The sequence below is a fragment of the Neofelis nebulosa genome, chromosome 16 (genome assembly GCF_028018385.1).
Source record: "Neofelis nebulosa isolate mNeoNeb1 chromosome 16, mNeoNeb1.pri, whole genome shotgun sequence".
Lineage (NCBI taxonomy): Eukaryota > Metazoa > Chordata > Mammalia > Carnivora > Felidae > Neofelis > Neofelis nebulosa.
The window spans coordinates 26,742,704-26,761,446 of record NC_080797.1 but is presented as its reverse complement, the minus strand read 5'-3'; the positions used below and the strand labels follow the sequence as shown (position 1 = coordinate 26,761,446).

The 18,743-nt window shown below is 40.9% G+C and overlaps 1 protein-coding gene across 8 annotated transcripts in view; it reads left to right on the top strand.

Annotated features, from left to right (window-relative positions):
* Positions 1–18,743, top strand: part of HELZ (helicase with zinc finger) — a 166,330-nt gene that overhangs the window by 130,230 nt on the left and 17,357 nt on the right. For all 8 annotated transcript variants that reach the window (XM_058702967.1, XM_058702962.1, XM_058702964.1 and 5 more), the window contains 3 exons: positions 326–896; positions 1,301–1,517; positions 2,643–3,159. In XM_058702967.1, coding sequence (XP_058558950.1) covers positions 326–896; positions 1,301–1,517; positions 2,643–3,159 — 1,305 coding nt within the window. The remainder of the gene's footprint in view (positions 1–325; positions 897–1,300; positions 1,518–2,642; positions 3,160–18,743) is intronic.

Genomic DNA, 18,743 nt, shown 5'->3' with positions numbered 1-18,743 from the left:
GAAGGAAATAAATGGTTATCTTTCTGAGGAAGAAAGTGTGAAATTAAAAATCATGCTTTTAAAGGAATTAAAGTAGATGTGTTAATAAAATGGCAATATGTCTTCTTATGACTCAAATATAATACGGGTTTTTCTGTTTCATCTTTCCTGGTCTAAAAAATGTTTATTCCCTCATTTGATTGTCAGAAAGTGATTGGGCACGTAGCATTGGCTATTACTGATAAGAATGTATCATATCCTTCAGATGTGCTAGGGGTGGGAAAAGGTGGAGAGCCACAGGACCCAGATCGTCCGCAGTTAAGAAAGACTTCTTATTTTTTTCTAGATTGATTTGGAATCAAATCCACAGAACAGAAGTCCTGAGTCGCGTCCTGGTGTTGTTTATCCCAATACCAAATTTCATCGCAAAGATAATCTCAACCCGAGACCTGTAAATCTTCCTCTCCCTGCTCCCCACGCACAGTATGCAATCCCCAGTCGTCATTTTCATCCCCTTCCCCAGCTACCAAGACCACCATTTCCAATTCCGCAGCAGCACGCCTTGTTAAATCAGCAGCAGAATAATTTGCCTGAACAACCAAATCAGTTGCCGCCCCAACCAAATCAGGTAGTCCCGCCACAGAATCCGTTGAATCAGCTGACTCAGCAGCCACCTCCTCAACTTTCCCCTGCCTACCAGGCAGGGCCCAACAGCGCTTTCTTTAACAGTGCGGTCTCTCACCGGCCCCAGTCCCCTCCTGCAGAGGCTGTGATTCCTGAGCAGCAGCCCCCTCCCATGCTGCAGGAAGGCCACAGCCCTCTTCGGGCCATCGCACAGCCCGGCCCCCTCCTTCCTTCCCATCTGAATAACTTCACTGATGAGACTCCCCCGGGATTGCCCATCGGGGAGGCTTTAGGTAAGTTCTCCTGTCGCTGCTGGGTGTGACACATTCAGAGATTATTTCCTTAAATCGACATGTACTGTGCAGGGTTCTTTTGGGTCAGGATCGATTCATTTCTTCACGTGATGGCAGCAGACATCAGTCACTTAGTGGAACAGTCAGAATCTTGTTCCAAATGCTCTGTAATGTTAAGCGTCCCGTTGGTGCCACTTTACATGATGACGTGTAGGAACAGTCGTCACCGCCGTTACCGTAACTTTAGTTACTGGCAAATGTAGAAGACATTTGCCTTCTCCCAAACCCAAGGCGTAGGCATCTCTTCGTTTTTGTGAAGAAAATCTGGTTGCAGAGACTCTTGCCAGAGTTAACTTGAAACCCCAGATGCGTGAAAGCTGAATCTTTTCCCAAACATTTTGCAGATCGTATGCATGGGAGTGTAGCTCTGGAAACGCTGAGGCAGCAGCAGGTGCGGCTCCACCAGTGGAATGAGCATCACGCCTATCTCGGTCAGGGCACTATTCCGTACCCTCACCACCACCCTCGTCCTCACCTCCAGCCTCTTCCTCAGCCGCCAGTGAGAGCAGACTGGAAGCTCCCCAGCAGCGCGGAGGACGAAGCAGAAACCGCAGACTCCAGGTATTTCTGCCGAGTACAAACAGCCTCGCACCGGGACCGCTCCCCTTCCCCCACGCAGCCTTCTCTCTCGGATACCGCCCTGCTAGCCTCAAGTTGCGGTATTGTCCCAAAGAGATTGGATGCCGGCCTTGTAGGCACATGCGACACGGTGCTAGGATTGACTCTACAGCCTAGAGAACCCATTTAGAAGTAACTTTAGAAGATGCTAGAGAGAATCCATTTAGAAGTGCACATCTGGGTGGGGGCTGTGTTGGGGATTGAAAATGAACGTGGCCCCACGCTCTGTGGCTCTCCTGAAAAAGAAATGTACCATCACGGTGAGCACCTTTTCGTACTCCGTAGTAATGCAAGAAATGAATGGATACAGAAGTAAACCAGGTGGAAAGTGAAAGTTCATAAATTTATCATCAGTTTATTTTCCTAGCCGCACAGAATTCTGTCTGCTTTGAACTACGGACCTCGATGCAGGTTCAGTCCTCCTTCTAAACTTGTTTTTATGGCCAGTGTCATGTGGATGCAACGAAGTGTTTCCTAATCCCTCTGAATAAAAGGTCCACCATTATGGTGACCTTTTTCAAAAAAAAAAAAAAATTTTTTTTTTTTTTTTTTAATGATTATCTACTTTTTGAGAGAGAGATTGACAGAGTGTGAGCAGGGGAGGGGCAGAGAGAGAGAGGAAGACACATTATCTGAAGCAGGCTCCAGGCTCCAGGCTCCGAGCTGTCAGCATGGAGCCTGACGCGGGGCTCGAACCCACGAACCGTGAGATCACGACCTGAGCTGAAGTCGGACGCTTAACCGACTGAGCCACCAGGCCCCGCCCGGGGGGGGGGGGAGGGGTGACCTTTTATAACTGCCAGTTATCGAAGACGCGTAGAGACAGGACAGTTGGTTTTAATGCCAAGGGAAAAGAAAGAAATCAGATACTTGGGGCATATTTAGTGTCTTCGATTCCACATCTGTTGAGTGTTAATGCTCACCTTTGAGATTAATTACCGTGAGTTCTAATGAAGTATTCTCATTTTTGTCTGTAAAAATTAACCCATGTAGTTGACTAAGCTCTCCTCGATGTGATGGAGCTTTTCCTTTGTTTTCTTTTCCTCGTATTTCATCGTCTTTATGTAGGTTTCAAGACTTAATCAGAGAACTGTCTAATCGTGATCAAAGTGAAACACGGGAACTGGCTGAAATGCCACCACCTCAATCAAGACTTTTGCAATATAGACAAGTTCAGAGCAGGAGCCCGCCAGCAGCCCCGCCTCCCCCGTCCAGCACGGACCACAGTGGCCACTTTTCTAACTTTAATGACAGTAGCAGAGACATCGAAGTAGCCAACAACCCAGCATTTCCGCAGCGCCTGCCGCCCCAGCTCTTCAGCTCGCCGTTCTCATTGCCATCCGAACACCTTGCCCCTCCTCCCTTGAAATACCTGGCGCCTGACGGAGCGTGGACTTTTGCTAACTTACAACAGAGTCACCTAATGGGGCCGGGTTTTCCCTACGGCCTACCTCCCTTGCCTCACAGACCACCGCAAAACCCTTTTGTACAAATACAGAATCATCAACACGCTATTGGTCAAGAGCCATTTCACCCACTGTCATCTCGAACAGTATCTTCTTCTTCGCTCCCTAGCTTAGAAGAGGTAAATGTCTTTCTTTTCCTTTTTTTGCTTTTGGGATTCAAGTTTTGTGGAAAATGCTAGTATTGATTGATTTGATGCGAGCGGTGGACAGATCTTAGTGAATTTAGTAGTCATTAAAGATAATCTTTTCCTGGAATGTATTTTTAATTTCCCCTCTTATGTGCTATTTCAGGCTTTGTAGAATGTCCGTTATTGTTGAAACATGCCCTTAGAGTCTGTTACTGCTGTTTCGGAACATTTCACAGCTGACTGACCTGAGGAGGCCCTTCCTTCAAGCAGCTTTGTTCTGTCTAATCTGGGGCAATGGTTTCCAGTGATTCATCTTTTCACTTACGTTACGTGTGTCAGTTATGAATTTGTTAATTAAGCTTTCCATAGATGATGGCTTTTGCAGCCAGCGGTGAATTCCTAGCGCTGTGCTGTCTCTTGTCACCCTTCCTGGTGCTTTCGTGGGTGGGGGCGGTTGACCCGTGGCAGTGCTCGTTCCCAGGTGTCGCCGGGCTGTGCGTGTAGTACAGGATTGACTCTGCAGTGCTGAACATTTTATGGCAAACTGGGTTTTTATCTTAAGATACTTGGGTGTCTCCAAAAAGAATCTCTGCGGACCTTCACTGATACGAAAATCTTAGTAATTCCGGGTTATGAAACTTACAAAATGGTACCATTGGTGTAGACTATAAAAACGTGTCTAGTTGTTCTCTTTAAGCTTGTGGGGATTAAAGGTGAGAATTTATAAAGCTGGTTGTGGTCATTATCAATCACAGATGTCTTTTTATTAAAACAGGATAAACATTTCCTATTTTAATATCTGAAAACGTATTTTTTTTGACAGTAGCTTCATTTTGGCAGTTCCTCAGTGATTTTCTTTCAATTTTTTTTAATGTTTATTTTTGAGAGAGAGACAGAGACAGAGACAGAGTGGGAGCAGGGGAGGGGCAGAGAGAGAGGGAGACACAGAATGGGAAGCAGGCTCCAGGCTCCGAGCTGTCAGCACAGAGCCTGACGCGGGGCTCAGACTCAGGAACCGCGAGATCATGACCTGAGCCGAAGTCAGACGCTCAAGCGACTGAGCCACCCAGGCACCCCATCCTTGGTGACTTCTAAGGGCTTTGAAATTAATTCAGATGTTTTGCAAATTTTCTGCTGTATATGCTGATTATAAAGTCCAGTTTCATAGGCATGGTTCTATATCTTATTTGTAGAGTTTTGGACGTAATTTGTTCAGATCGTTCCAGTATACATTGATTGGTTTGTCTCATATAATTATTGTGATGAAAACAACTTAATTGCTATCTCAGGTTCCTAATATAAATTATAAGCGTAAGACGAATTGGTATCTGTATATATGTATTGTGAGGATCTAGAAATTTGGAACCATACCTTTAAAGAATTGACACATATCTGACATTATTTCAAAATGTAATGGAAAGGCTTAACAACTGTGTAGTAATGTCATTTTCAGTTACGTGATGTTTTATGTACTTACGTATGTATTTCTTTCTTTTTTTTTTTTTTTAAGTTTATTTTGGAAGAGAGAGAGAGTGGAGAAGGGTCAGAAAGAGAGGGAGGGAGAGAATCCCAAGCAGGCTCCGTGCTGTCAGCACAGAGCTGGATGTGGGGCTCAAACTCAACGAACCTTGAGATATGACCTGGGCTGAAGTTGGATGCTTAACCGACTGAGCCACCCAGGCACCCCTGTATTTATTTCTGATAAAATTCATATAACAAAAAATTCTCTTTTAATCATTTTAAACTACAATTTAGTAGATTCTAACATATGTACAATATCATGTAGCCACCCCCACTCTCCGGTTCCAGCACATTGTTGTCACCCTAAGAGACACCCCCCCCCCCCCCAAACCATTAAGTAGTTGCTCCCTACTCCCCTCATGCCTCCAGTCTCTAGTAACTACTAATCTACTTTCTGGCTCCGTGGAGACATTTCATATGAATGGAATCATACTGAATGTGGCCTGGCTTCTTTGTGTTAGTGTAATGTTTTCGAAGTGCATGCACTTTGTAGCATGTGTCAGTATTTCATTCCTTTTTATGGCTGAGTAATATTCCATCGTATGGCTATGCCACAATTTGTTGATTTCTTCCTCAGCTGGTGGACATTTAGGTTGTGTCCTTTTATTTTGCTATTATGCATAATTCTGCCAAACAAGTTTTCACGTGAAAGCGTATTTTTTGTTCTCTTGGTTAGTTATGTACCTGACATTCCTGGGTCATTCTAGTAACTCTAGGTTTGACTTTTTGAGGAGCTGCTAAACTGTTTACCCCAGTGCCTTGTACTATTTTACATTCCCAGTACTGTTGTATGAGGGTTCCAATATCTCCTTTGTTTAAAAAAAAAAAAAAAAAAAAAAAAAAAAATATATATATATATATATATATATATATATATATATATATATATAGCCCATTTAGTGGGTATGTAGTGGCATCTCTTTGTAGTTTTGCCATGCATTTCTCTAATGACTAACGATGTTGAACATCGCTTCATGTGGTTATTGGCCATTTGTGTATCTTCTTTGGAGAAATGTCCATTCAGATCCTTTGCCTAGTTTGAAACATGGTTGGTTACCCTTTTGTTGTGGAGCTGTAAGAGTTTTTAAATATATTCTGGGGGTCCTTGGGTGGCTCAGTCAGTTTAGCGTCCAGCTCTTCATTTCAGCTCAGGTCATGATCTCACAGTTCATGGGATTGAGCCCTGGGTCAGGCTCTACTCTGACAGGGTAGGGCCTGCTTGGGATTCTCTCTTTCCCTCTCTCTCTGCCCCTCCCCCACTTGTGCCCTCTCTGTCTCTCTCTCTCAAAGTAAACTTTAAAAAAGTGTTTACATATATTCTGGATACTAGATTCCTATCACATATATGATTTACCATATTTTCTCCTTCTGTGTCTTTTTACTTTAATAGTATCTTTGATGCATGAAATTGGAATTTCTATTTAATTTGGAAAAAGTCTGATTTTTCTGTTCTTTGTTGTTGTTGTTCCTGTTACCGTGCTTTTGATGTCCTACCTAAGAAACTGTTGTCTAATCCAAAGTCATGGAGATTTATATCTACTTATCCTAGTTTAAGAGGTTTAGTTTTTACATTGAGTTCTTTGATCCATTTTGAGTTAATTTTTGTGTATTACATGCAGCGATGTCAAATTCATTATTTTGCATGTGGTTATCCAGTGTTCTCAGTACCATTTGTTGAAAAGACTTCTTTCTTGGGGCGCCTGGGTGGCGCAGTCGGTTAAGCGTCCAACTTCAGCCAGGTCACGATCTCGCGGTCCGTGAGTTCGAGCCCCGCGTCAGGCTCTGGGCTGATGGCTCGGAGCCTGGAGCCTGTTTCTGAGTCTGTGTCTCCCTCTCTCTCTGCCCCTCGCCCGTTCATGCTCTGTCTCTCTCTGTCCCAAAAATAAATAAAAAACGTTGAAAAAAAAAAAAAAGACTTCTTTCTCCATTGAATGGTCTTGGCAACCTTGTCAAAGATCAATTGACCATAGATGTATGGGATTACTTGTAGGCTTTCAATTCTATTCATTACGGTCTATGTCTCTACCACACTGTCTTGTATACACTGTATCTTTGTAGTGAGTTTTGTACTTTTTCTTTTTCAAGATTGTTTTGGCTCCTCTAGGTGTCTGAATTTCCATATGAAATTTAGGATCAGTTTGTCAATTTCTGCAAAAAAAAAAAAAAAATGTCAGCTGGGATTTTAAAAGGGATTGCTTTAAATCAGATTAATTTGGGTAATGTTAAGTATTGTTATCTTAACAGTATTAAGCCCTCTGGCCCTGAACATGAGATATCTTTCTTTTTTGTGTAGGTCCTTTGAAATTTTTCTTCAACAGCATTTTGTAGTTTTCCAGGTATAAATCTCACACTTCTTTTGTTGAATTTGTCCTAAAGGTATTTTATTCTTTTTCCTGCTGTTGTAAATGGAATTGTTTTCTTAATTCATTTTTGGATTGTTTATTAATAGTGTGTAGAAATACAGTTAGTAATATAGTGATTATATATCTGCAAGTTTACTGAACTCTTAATTGGCTCTAATAGATTTTTTTTGTGGATACCTTGCGGTTTTTTTATATAGAAGAAAATGCCATCTACAAATATATTTTTGTTCCTCCTTTCCAATCTGGATGCCTTTTAAAATCTTTGTGTGTGTGTGTGTGTGTGTGTGTGTGTGTGTGTTTTGAGAGAGAGGGCGGGGGTGGGGGGAGAAAAGGAGGGAAGAAGCTGGGGAGAGGCGGCAGGGGAGGGGGTGGGGGTGGGGTAGAAATCCCAAGCAGGCTCTGCACTGTCAGTGCAGAGCCCAGTGTTGGGCTTGAACTCACAAACTGCGAGATCGTGACCCAAGCTGAAACCAAGAGTCGCTCAACCGACAGAGCCACCCGGGTGCCCCTGGATAACTTTTATTTCTTTTTCTTGCCTAATTGCCCTGGCCAGAACCCCTAGTATGACGTTTAAGGTGAATATTTGGCAAATTAGAGAAAAGCAAGTGTATCTAGGGTGAGTTTTTAAAATTTCCTTGTTTTTGATTTCTAATTCCATTCTATTGTGGTTAGAGAATATACTTTATATGATTTTAACCTGTTAAAATTTACTCAGATTTGTTTTGCTGCCTAACATTGGTCTTTTCTGGAGAATGTTTCAAGTGCACTGGAGAAGAATGAATACTTTGTTCTTGTTGGGTGGAGTGTTAGGTCTATTTGGTTTATATGTTGTTCAAATTTTTGGTTTCCTTTAGATCTCTGTCTAGGTTTTATATCCCTTAGTGAAGGTAGGGTAGTGAATGAAATCTCTCAACTATTAATGTTGAATCTTCTGACTCTTCAGTTTATGCTTCATGCACTTTGGGGCTTTGCTGTTAGGTTTATGTATATTTATAATTGTTATATCTTCTTGACAGATTGACCTTTTCACCATTATATAATGTTCTTTTTCTCTCATAACGGTTGTTGTCTTCAAGTATTTTTTTTTCTTTTCCCTGATCTTTGTGCAGCCACCACAGCTCTCTCTTCACTACGGTTTGCATGGAATCTCTTTTCTCATCCTTTTGCTTTTTTATTTTGTTGTCATTTGTTTAGTGACTTTTCTGATCAGCTAAAAAATAATTTTGAACTAATTGTAAAATGCTGAATTAATTTTTTAAAGTCTGTGGTTGTGATGTGTCACCTCTGAAGTCTTTATGTTGTTAGCTTAATGGTCAGCTGATCATTGCATGGAGATTTCCTTAAACGCCTGGGACTAAAACCACGGCCCAGTTTTTTCAGAGGCTCAGTTTTTGTGCTTTTGGGCACCCCTTCCGTGCTCAGCCAGGCAGTTGACATCTCTGCCTTAGCCCTCACCTCCTGCTGCCGCACAACTTCCAGATCAGCCCGCAGTGGCTCCCCAAAGCCCTTATTTCACAAAGCATCTCATTTCTCAGCCTTGCCTCCAAAGATTTTGGTTAGTCTGCTGTTTGGTTCAGGTAGCAGTGACTAAAAAACATTCGCCTTCGAATGGTTTTGATACGGCCTTATTATTACTGGTTAAGTTCTGAATTAGACAAGATAAGGCAGGTGTTTTTGTTTGTTTGTTTTTGAGCCACTCTTCCTGGGACTACCAGACAGATCACAACAAATACTTACAGTTCTTTGAGAACGGGGCCTGTTCTGCTCCCTCTGGTGCTGGTGCTGGTGCTGGAAATGCAGGATCCTGTCTTCGCTGAGCCACCCAGCCCGAGAGAGGAGGGTGTTGGGACTAGATAGAGTAAGTTAAAGTACTGCAGAGCTCACTATTCTTGCTGAATTTTCCCTCCTTTTCTTGATGAAATGCTCCCCTGGTTGCTGTAGGCGTTAGTCTCCCGAATTTCGAGAAAGGTGATGGTGACAGTTTTTGGCAGTATTTTCATTGCGTTTATGGAGCGGTGGACTCCACCGTCTTTACTGATACCTCTTGTGATGTTTTTGATTTAACCTGCCACATGAGTTCATAACATGTGGAGAGACCAGTGTGCCGAAGGTTTTACCAGCTTCTGTGAAGAGTTATACTTTACTAAATAGTTCCAAATAGCGATTCAGGTACTTTAAATATCCCTAGGTCTTGGGATTTAAATTGTTTGCACCTTCAAGCCCTTCATGTTTGACAGTACTGTTAAGCTGTTTGTAAGTGCCCTCGATTGTCAGTGGGTCCTTAGAATGAAATTACTCTTGCAGAAACTTTTAGTCACCTTTATCTCGATGCACGAGATTCACTAATGATGACTGTCTTGCGACATGGAAAAAATACCTCGACAAGGAAAATCTTGTTTTTACCGCATTGCAGATTTGACATTTTCAGTGCATTGGGATAATAGTGTTTGTGCATTATGTGGTACAAAATGATTTTTATATGAATCATCTCATAGAATGAACAGTTTGTGTTTGCCGTTTCTTTCCAGCCTTTTAAAATAGTTTCTTTAACAGTAACAATACAGAAAAATGTCTTGTTTCCTTCTGTACTATGAATTCTTTTATTGTGAGAAACCTGGGTAGATTAATCTTATGTGAGGTGAAAACATCTAGGTGTTAGCTTAACAGTTAACTTGAACAGAGATGGTTTTTCATATTGTTTCATTAGTATTTTCTTTTTTATAATTTTGGTTTCCTTTTGACAAATGAAGTACACCATCAGCATGGAAAATGTAGCAGTTAGAGAAATTATTTCTAATTTCACCATACAAAGATAGCTACTGCAACACTTGGCTCTTCATAGCGTTCATAGAGATGAACATGTGGTTTTATAGCATTCTTAAATAGGAACATTTGGTTGATTACTTGTTGGGAAAACTTGAAACCGTCCCCCCACCCCCACCCCCAGCCCCCCCCCGCCCCGAATTGCTGTGCTCAGTTATATCACCCCATCAAACCTTTCTTTCCACCAGTCACGGCGCCTAAATGGGATCTTGATCCTGTTCTGTAACATTTTTTGCTACTTAACATGTTCAGAGTATTCTCATTTAGCTGTTAAGGCGTAAGTCCATGCATGGGTTTTCCTTACCCTACTTTAAATGTAGCAGAAGCCCTGGCCCTCAGCTGCTGGGATGAGGCCGGGGCACTGTGGTCTGGCCGTGGTGCCAGCACCCTCCTTCCACTTCCAGTTCTTTTTGATGACGGGGCAAGGAGGGGAGCTGATGGCACAGGTGCCATCCTTGCCCTGGGCCACATTACGGACCGTTCCTGATTGGAAATAGATCGACCAGCTGCTCCAATTGGATTGTAAATCTCAGGGTAAGCGTGGGATTATGATGTCGTGGGATTATGATGTAATTTTTCTCTAAATATTTAGCCAGTTGTCTTCATACTCACGAAATGATTGCATTATCACCATACAGAATAGTAGCTTTCTTCCGAAAATGCTAAATTCTTCACAGCAGCACTGTCTCATGCTTGCATTCCAACTACTGCTGCGGGAGTGGGGAGCGAGGAAGCGTGAAGAGAAACAGTAGAAGTTAATTCTTGGCCTCAGAGCTTCCGAGGGCTCCGTTTCTGGTCATTTTGGCATGATTCGCAATTTTTCACGGGTAATTTTTTCTGTATGAGATTTTCCACTTTGTATGACAACTTTATAATTTAACTACTGAGTGAGATGCTGTTCTTTGGTGTAAACTTGGATCTGTTTCCAGACTTTCTATTTTTCTCCTCCTCTGTCTGTATAGTTCCTGTACCAGAATTGCACTGTTTTAATTTTTGAGGCCTTTGTAGTATTCTAATTTGATAGTATAAAGTCTTCCTTCCTGCTTTTTTTCTCCTGGTAGAGGTCGAGGGAAAAAGTCATTGGGTTTTTCTACTGTAAGTTTAGAATACCTTTGTGAACTCTTCCCCCTCCCACACCGTCCCCCACTCCCAAAGAAAAGCCTTTCTTTTTTTTTTTTTTTTTTTTTTTTTTTTTTTTTTTTAAATTTTTTTTTTCAACGCTTTTTATTTATTTTTGGGACAGAGAGAGACAGAGCATGAACGGGGGAGGGGCAGAGAGAGAGGGAGACACAGAATCGGAAACAGGCTCCAGGCTCCGAGCCGTCGGCCCAGAGCCTGACGCGGGGCTCGAACTCACGGACCGCGAGATCGTGACCTGGCTGAAGTCGGACGCTTAACCGACTGCGCCACCCAGGCGCCCCTTTTTAAATTTTTTTTTTTTTCAACATTTTTTATTTATTTTTGGGACAGAGAGAGACAGAGCATGAACGGGGGAGGGGCAGAGAGAGAGGGAGACACAGAATCGGAAACAGGCTCCAGGCTCCGAGCCATCAGCCCAGAGCCTGACGCGGGGCTCGAACTCACGGACCGCGAGATCGTGACCTGGCTGAAGTCGGACGCTTAACCGACTGCGCCACCCAGGCGCCCAAGAAAAGCCTTTCTTGTTTGTGTTTTTTTAGTTGCATCAAACATATACCTTAAATTGGGAGAAACTTTGTCTTTACCAATATATTAAACCTCTCATTTAGGAACTGGTACGATCTCTTATTGGTGCAAATATTTTAATTCTTGCCCCCCACCCCGCCTCTCTCCCTCCCTTCCTTTTTTATTGTCTGAATGTTCCTCTGTAAAATTCTGTAGCAGCTTTATTACTGGTTAAATTTCCTCTTACGTTGATTTTTCCCTTGTTTTTTTTCTGTTATGAATGGAGCCTTCTTTTCCCATTATATTTTCCAGTTATTTTATCTTGAGAGACAAATCCTCATTCTTCTGAAGTGGGCATAGTTTTACCACGTTAAAAACGTGACCATAGAACCAGCAATTCTGACACTGGTTAGTGCAGAGCAAAGCCTTTGCCATTTAAGATGTATTTCACCGTAAAACAGTTTGATTAAAAGTGCTTATGAGTAACACACGGCAAATTCTTTTTTAAAAGCTCCACTGGAAAAGCCTCAGAATTTGAAGCTGCACGTTCTTGTGTCGCAGCGGTGGTGTCGTGGCGATGGCCTCCCAGGGGGAGTGGGTGCCCGTAAGTCACGCATCTTGAGGGGCTTTCAGCAAAGCAGCACTTGCTGACGGCATCTTAGAGATGCCTCTGTGGTGAATCTGCTTTGAAATAGGTCTTACGTGTTGGTTTTTGAACAAAGACACTTTGGACTCATCTGTTAGTTTTCATTTTTCCCTTCAGAGAACTCTAGTTTTGAAGTTAGTTGGTAGTTTTGATTTTACTCTTGTCTAATTACCCCACGCCCCCAAGTTCCCTTCTTGGATGCAAAGTATTGTACGAGTGTAACTTGAAGAGTATTTTCTTGGCTGCTTGACATGTTCTGCCTGTCCTACTTTAGAAGAGGGTGAGGATAGCTTGTGACTTACGTTGTACAGCCAGGTGGTCTTCGCAGAGGGATGGTTGATGTATGGTATCTAATAAACCATCTGATGCACATAACGGAGATCGTGATCAACAGCTTAATAAATTGCACCTCCGTTCGTGCTCAAAGTGTCAAAGCTAATCATTTAAATGAGGTGTTCTATTTTAATGAAAATTTCTGGCACCATAGTTAATGAGACTTGGAATTTCTAGTAGAGCATTTAGCTCTTCCTTAGTGATTAGATTTGATAGTATAATTATAAATAGAGCCCTAATTAACTTAGTTTCTGACCTTTCCCCCAGTTACTTATTTGTACGTATACATGTAAAATGGCTTGGTAACCTCATACGTCAGAGGTATACTTTATAAGACAATGGTAATGGTAAGCAGATGATGAATTTTTTACTTACACTGACAACCCATCTTTAACAAATACAAATTTATGTATGAACTTAGTCAATTAGTTTTTCCTGAAATGGCTTTTGAAATTTTAGTATTCTATTTTGATATTTAGAAAGACAGCCCTTGATTTCTTGGAAAATGAGCGTATGTTTAGCAACATAATGAATATTTATAGACACACAAACATACGTGGAGTCGATACTGAACCTAGAAGTAAGGATCTCTCACAGAGTAAAATGAGCTGTTAAGCAATAAATAATGAAATGATTTTAGACCCGGGGACTCCAAAATGAAACTGGAGAGTCAAACACTGATGGGCTGCTGTCTAAAAGTAAAGGAACAATCTGATTGGCAGGAGACAGATGTGGAAGGAATAGTCTCTTCATGAAAGAAAGTGAGAACTGTGTAAAATAACAGGAAACAAAACATGGTCAGGAAACAAGGGAAGAAAAGCATAGTTGATACTTTTAAACAGCTTAGGGGTCCATAGTGCTGAAGTATAGGTAGAAATACAAAGGGCATTCTCTGTTGGAAATAGCTTTCTTTTGCATAGAGGGATCTTCTTCTGAAATTTATTATCTTCTGAAATTTATAGCTGCAGGCCCTTGTCTTTCAGTGTAAATTTCATAGAAATTTCCCTCTGTGGGAAGAAAAATCTGAAATTTTAAACTCGTTGTCCGAAACGCGTTTTATTGTAGTCAGTTAGCATGCTGTATAGGTTTTGAATTTAGATGACTTAAACAGGTTTGTATCATATTTGAATTATTTTAGCAGATACAGCAAATTGTTGATGATTGTTAAAGTTGTTAATGGATTATATTTGGATATTTTAATAAAAAAGAGTTTAAATATATTCTCATTGACAAAGACTTTGATTTATTGAAGCCTCTTTTAAAAAAACTGAGAACTTTGGAGGTAGTCGAGGCCTTGAAGATCACTTATTCTCACTCCTCCTTTTTAAAGGAGCCTGAGGCACCAAGATGTTGAGAGACTGGCAGCTTAACACACTTTTACTAATCAAAGTGGAGCTGAGACTCCGGACTCCCAGCCCTATGCTGTTTCACACTGCTCAGCTCTTTATGCCTCAAGTAAGGTTTCTTCCTGCAAACCAAGAAGTGATGGCAGTTGACAGGAAGTAGATATGGGGGTGGAGATTGGGGGAAACCAAATTATATTCCTGGGACCAAAGAGGTCTTCAGATGTATAAAGTTTTCCTTGTTGGCAGGGAGGCTGGGGGGTTGATGGTTCATTTTAGAATTCTTCATTCTTAAAAGCTGTCTAGTTCCAGCTGCTAAATGTCCGACTGTTCAAATGATTAACGTAGAGAGATCTCAGATACCAGAAAATTAACTCTAAGGAACGTACTTCATTTCTCAATGTTCTTTAAGAATAAAACAAAGATTCTCTGGCACTATCTGTGTTTTAAAGCTGGGAAATTTATTTAATTATGATAATTATGATTCTTCAGAGAGAATGCAAATAGTTAGGAGCTGAGGGCAAACTCCCGTGTAATATTTCTTTCCTACCCAAACTGACATTTTCTCGTTGTAAGAGGCTTTGTGGTCTCTAATGGAGCTGGACTGTTTCACATTCAAGAAGAGTAAACGAGAGCCAGATAGATTCAGGGTAGCTCAACATGTCACAGCAGTGAATCTGACATTTCTCTCTTAGATATAATACTGCATTCATTCTAGTATCTCCTCTATTACCTTGTGTTTGGTTGTACGAAAATAATATTGCTCGGTGGGAAAAACACTATTTGCAAATTGCAAGCGCCCCTGCCTGTGAGCTGCTTCAAATGGTATTTTTCTTTATTTAGAACTAAATTGATTTTAATACACTGTGCTACAAAGTCACATTCATTTCAGTATACCCTTCTTTTAAGAAAAACAGTAACAAAACCCAGAAATAAATGTACCACGGTTTTGGAAATTAAGGCCAATTCTTATTTACCTATCATTATGATCCAATCTTTTGAACCTAATGTGACATTAAAGTTATCTTTAAAGTTCTGCCCAAGATCGTGCATTTTATTTTAAAAATAATTGAAATGAGATAAAATATTGTTTCTTATTTCCACTAGCCACATTTCATTTGGACAGCGAAGGTACAGAACATCTCCATCATCACAGAAAGATCTTTGAGGTAGCATTTCTCTAGAGAAAGACTCCTACCCTTTAGCTCTTTGAAATCGTCTTACATTATTTCTTTGATTCTGTTCTACCATCTATCTTCTGTGTTTCTCTCTTCCTAAAGCTTTTGTTGATAAGTTCTTAGACCTCCTGGATTCTCCAAATCTTTTTTGGTCCTGTCAGATTTTGATATCTTTGTGTATTTTCCTACTTTCTGAAAGATTTTTTTTTTTTATTTTGCCTACAAACCCTTCTGTTGCATTTTAGATTTGAGGCCACAAATACTTAATTTCCAAGAGTTCTTTTATTCTCAGATTTTTCCTTTTTCATAACTGATTATTTTTATTTTTATAAATGTAACACACACCCCCCCCCCCCCAAAGGAAACCAGTTGAGGGTTTGTTGTTGTTATCTAATAGGTTTAGTATTTCTGTAGGAACTAAAACAATGTTTTAAATTTTTAAAAATATTTTTAAAACATCATTGTTACCCCCCCTTCCTGTTTGTTTACCTGTGACCAACTTTTATGGTGGAGATTCTTTTTAAATGCCTAGTAACCTGGGACGCCTGGGTGGCTCAGTCGAAGCGTCCGACTTCAGCTCAGGTCACAATCTCGCGGTCCGTGAGTTCGAGCCCCGCGTCGGGCTCTGGGCTGATGGCTCAGAGCCTGGAGCCTGCTTCCGATTCTGTGTCTCCCCCTCTCTCTGCCCCTCCCCTGTTCATGCTCTGTCTCTCTCTGTCTCAAAAATAAATAAAATGTTAAAAAAAAATTTTTTTTAATAAATAAATAAATAAATAAATAAATAAAATAAATGCCTAGTAACCTTCAGTTAAGTGTATCACTAAAAAGCAACTGGGGAGTTTTGTATGTATCCCAGGACTTACTGCCTGGCAGGCTTTTTCCCTGGGGACCTTTTAATGCTTGAATTCCTCTGGTTGTTGGGGGGAATACAGGGAGAGACCAGCTGTTCCCTGCATAGAGTTTCATTTAACCCCCCAATTTTATCGCTTCACTCGCCATTGTGGCTGGTGTTGCTGAGGCTTGAGCCTCAGGGCTCAGTCAGCAGGGCTGATTGGTTCCCATCTTAGTTGGTCCTGCAACTCCGTCCTTCTTCCACAGACACCATTCTTCCATTGAGTCTCTCCATATATTCCAGAAATGTGTCCTTTATTGATGACCAGTCATCAGTCTTGATTGTTGTAGATCTTTTATATTCATTTACTATTATTATTTCTGAGGGGTCTCGGGCCAGTTTCCACCACTAACTGGACATCATGCCTTTTAAAAAAATACTGTTTTGTAAGTTATCAAGTACTTTTCTATAGCTTACATCACACGAACCCATAGACATTGTTGCAAACTACAGCGTATCCCTCACATTTTTCCTGGCTTGCTAATATTGATTGTTTTCTTCCTTTAAATGTTTATTTATTTATTTTGAGAGAGAGCATGTGTACCCAAGTAAGGGGGGGAGGGGAGAGAGAGAATACGAGAGAGAATCCCAAGCAGGCTCCGCACCGCCAGCACAGAGCCCAAACTCACGAGCTGTGAGATCATGACCTGAGCCGAAACCAAGAGTCCCATGCTGAACCGACTGAGCCACCCAGGCGTCCCAATATTGATTGTTTTCAGGAATACTGAAACAGGGATACTCCTCTCCTCCCTCTTTTCTAGTTTCTTTCTTTCTGGGTTACTCTGTACCTCTCTATGAAACTAATAGCACATTGCTTTAAACAAAAGATGATAACCTTATGAGGAGCTAATTTGAAGTAAGTAGTGCCTAAGTAAGAGTGCCAAGTCCAGAATTTCTTCCTCAAATCTTGAGAAAATTAAATAGAAAATACGGTATTCAACTTTCAACATTTTAATTCTTTTGTTAAATATTTATTGACTATCAAAGACCCTGAATTTGTAGTTTCAAAACCTACCAAAGAAGAATTCTTCAGGCCCAGATAGCTTACTATTTGAATTCCTCCAAACATGTTAAAGAAGAAATACCACCAATCTGCACAGTCTTCTCCAGAGAACGGAAGAGAAGGAAATACTTATATATGGCCAGCATTACTTTGATACCAGAACTAGACAAATCCAGTACATATAGGGAAGAACTACAGATATATACATATATACAAACACACAAATATATATATAGATATATATATATATGTAACTTAAATTTTTTTTTATTTTTGAGAGAGACAGACAGACCGAGCACAAGCAGGAGAGGAGCAGAGAGAGAGGGAGACAATCCAAAGCAGGCTCCAGACTCTGAGCTGTCAGCACAGAGCCCGATGTGGGGCTTGAACCCATGACCCACAAAATCTTGACCTGGGCTGAAGTCACCGAAGTCAGACACTCAACAGACTGAGCCATCCAGGCACCACTTTACACTTATATTTGTGAACACTGATGCAGATATCCTCAATGAAACTTAAGTGTATTGAATTCAGTATATAAAAAAGAATAATACAGGGGAGCCTGGGTGGCCCAGTCCGTTAAACATCTGACTTCGGCTTAGGTCATGATATAGTGGTCTGTGAGTTTAAGCCCCGCGTTGGGCTCTGTGCTGACAGCACAGAGCCTGGAGCCTGCTTCAGATTCTGTGTCTCCCTCTCTGACCCTCCCCTGCTCGCACTCTGTATCTCTCTCTTTCTCAAAAATAAACATTAAAAAAATTTTTTTTAGTAAAAAAATAAAAATAAAATAAAAAAGAATAATACAGTATGACCATTTCAGGGCTTATTCCCAGAATGCAAAACTGGTTCAGTATTTGCAAATAAATAAGTATAATCCACCATACTGTCTAAAGCGAAAAATCACATGATTATATCAAGAGATCCCCCCCCCCCCCCCCCCGGAAAAAAACCGAAAGCCACATACATTTGATGCATAAACGCTCTTAGCAAACTGGAAATTGAAGGGAAATTCCTCAACCTGTTAAAGAGCACCTGTAAAAATCCCACAGCTATCATCATATTTAATGGCAGAGATGAATGCTTTCTCTTTAAAACTAGGAGCAAGAGGGGCGCCTGGGTATCTCAGTTGGTTAAGCATCTGACTTCGGCTCAGGTCATGATCTCATGGTTGGTGAGTTTGGGCCCCCCGTCGGACTCTGTGCTGACAGCTCAGAGCCTGGAGCCTGCTTCGGATCCTGTGTCCCTGTGTCCTCTCTCTTTGCCCCTCCCCTGGTCACGCTGTGTCTCTCTTTCAAAAATAAATAAACATCTAAATAAATAAAAATAAATAAATAAATAAATAAATAAAAAACTAGGAACAAGGTAAAATGTTTGCTCTCAACACTCCTATTTAACATTGTACTGGAAATCTTAACCAAAGCAGTAAGGCAAGAAAAAGAAATAAAAGACAAAGGGATTAGAAAGGAAGAAATAAAACTGTCCCTGTTTAAAGATGACATGATTGTCAATGTAGGAAAACCCAAGGAATCTATCCAGAAAACAAACCAACAAAAATCCTGTGACTAACATGAATATAGCAAGGTTACAGGATATACAGCCAACACCCACAAATCGATGTCATTTCTGTATATTAGCAATGTATAATTGGGAACCAAAATGTACAAGCCAATACCATTTACAAATAGCCCAAAGAAAAATGAAATAGGTTTAAAGCTAACAAAACCTGTATAGGATTCGTATGCTGAAAACTGCAGAACCGCTAAAATGTAATTTGTTTGGTATATAAACCATTTATTTTCAGTTGTCATCAAGATTTCTCTGCCTTTACT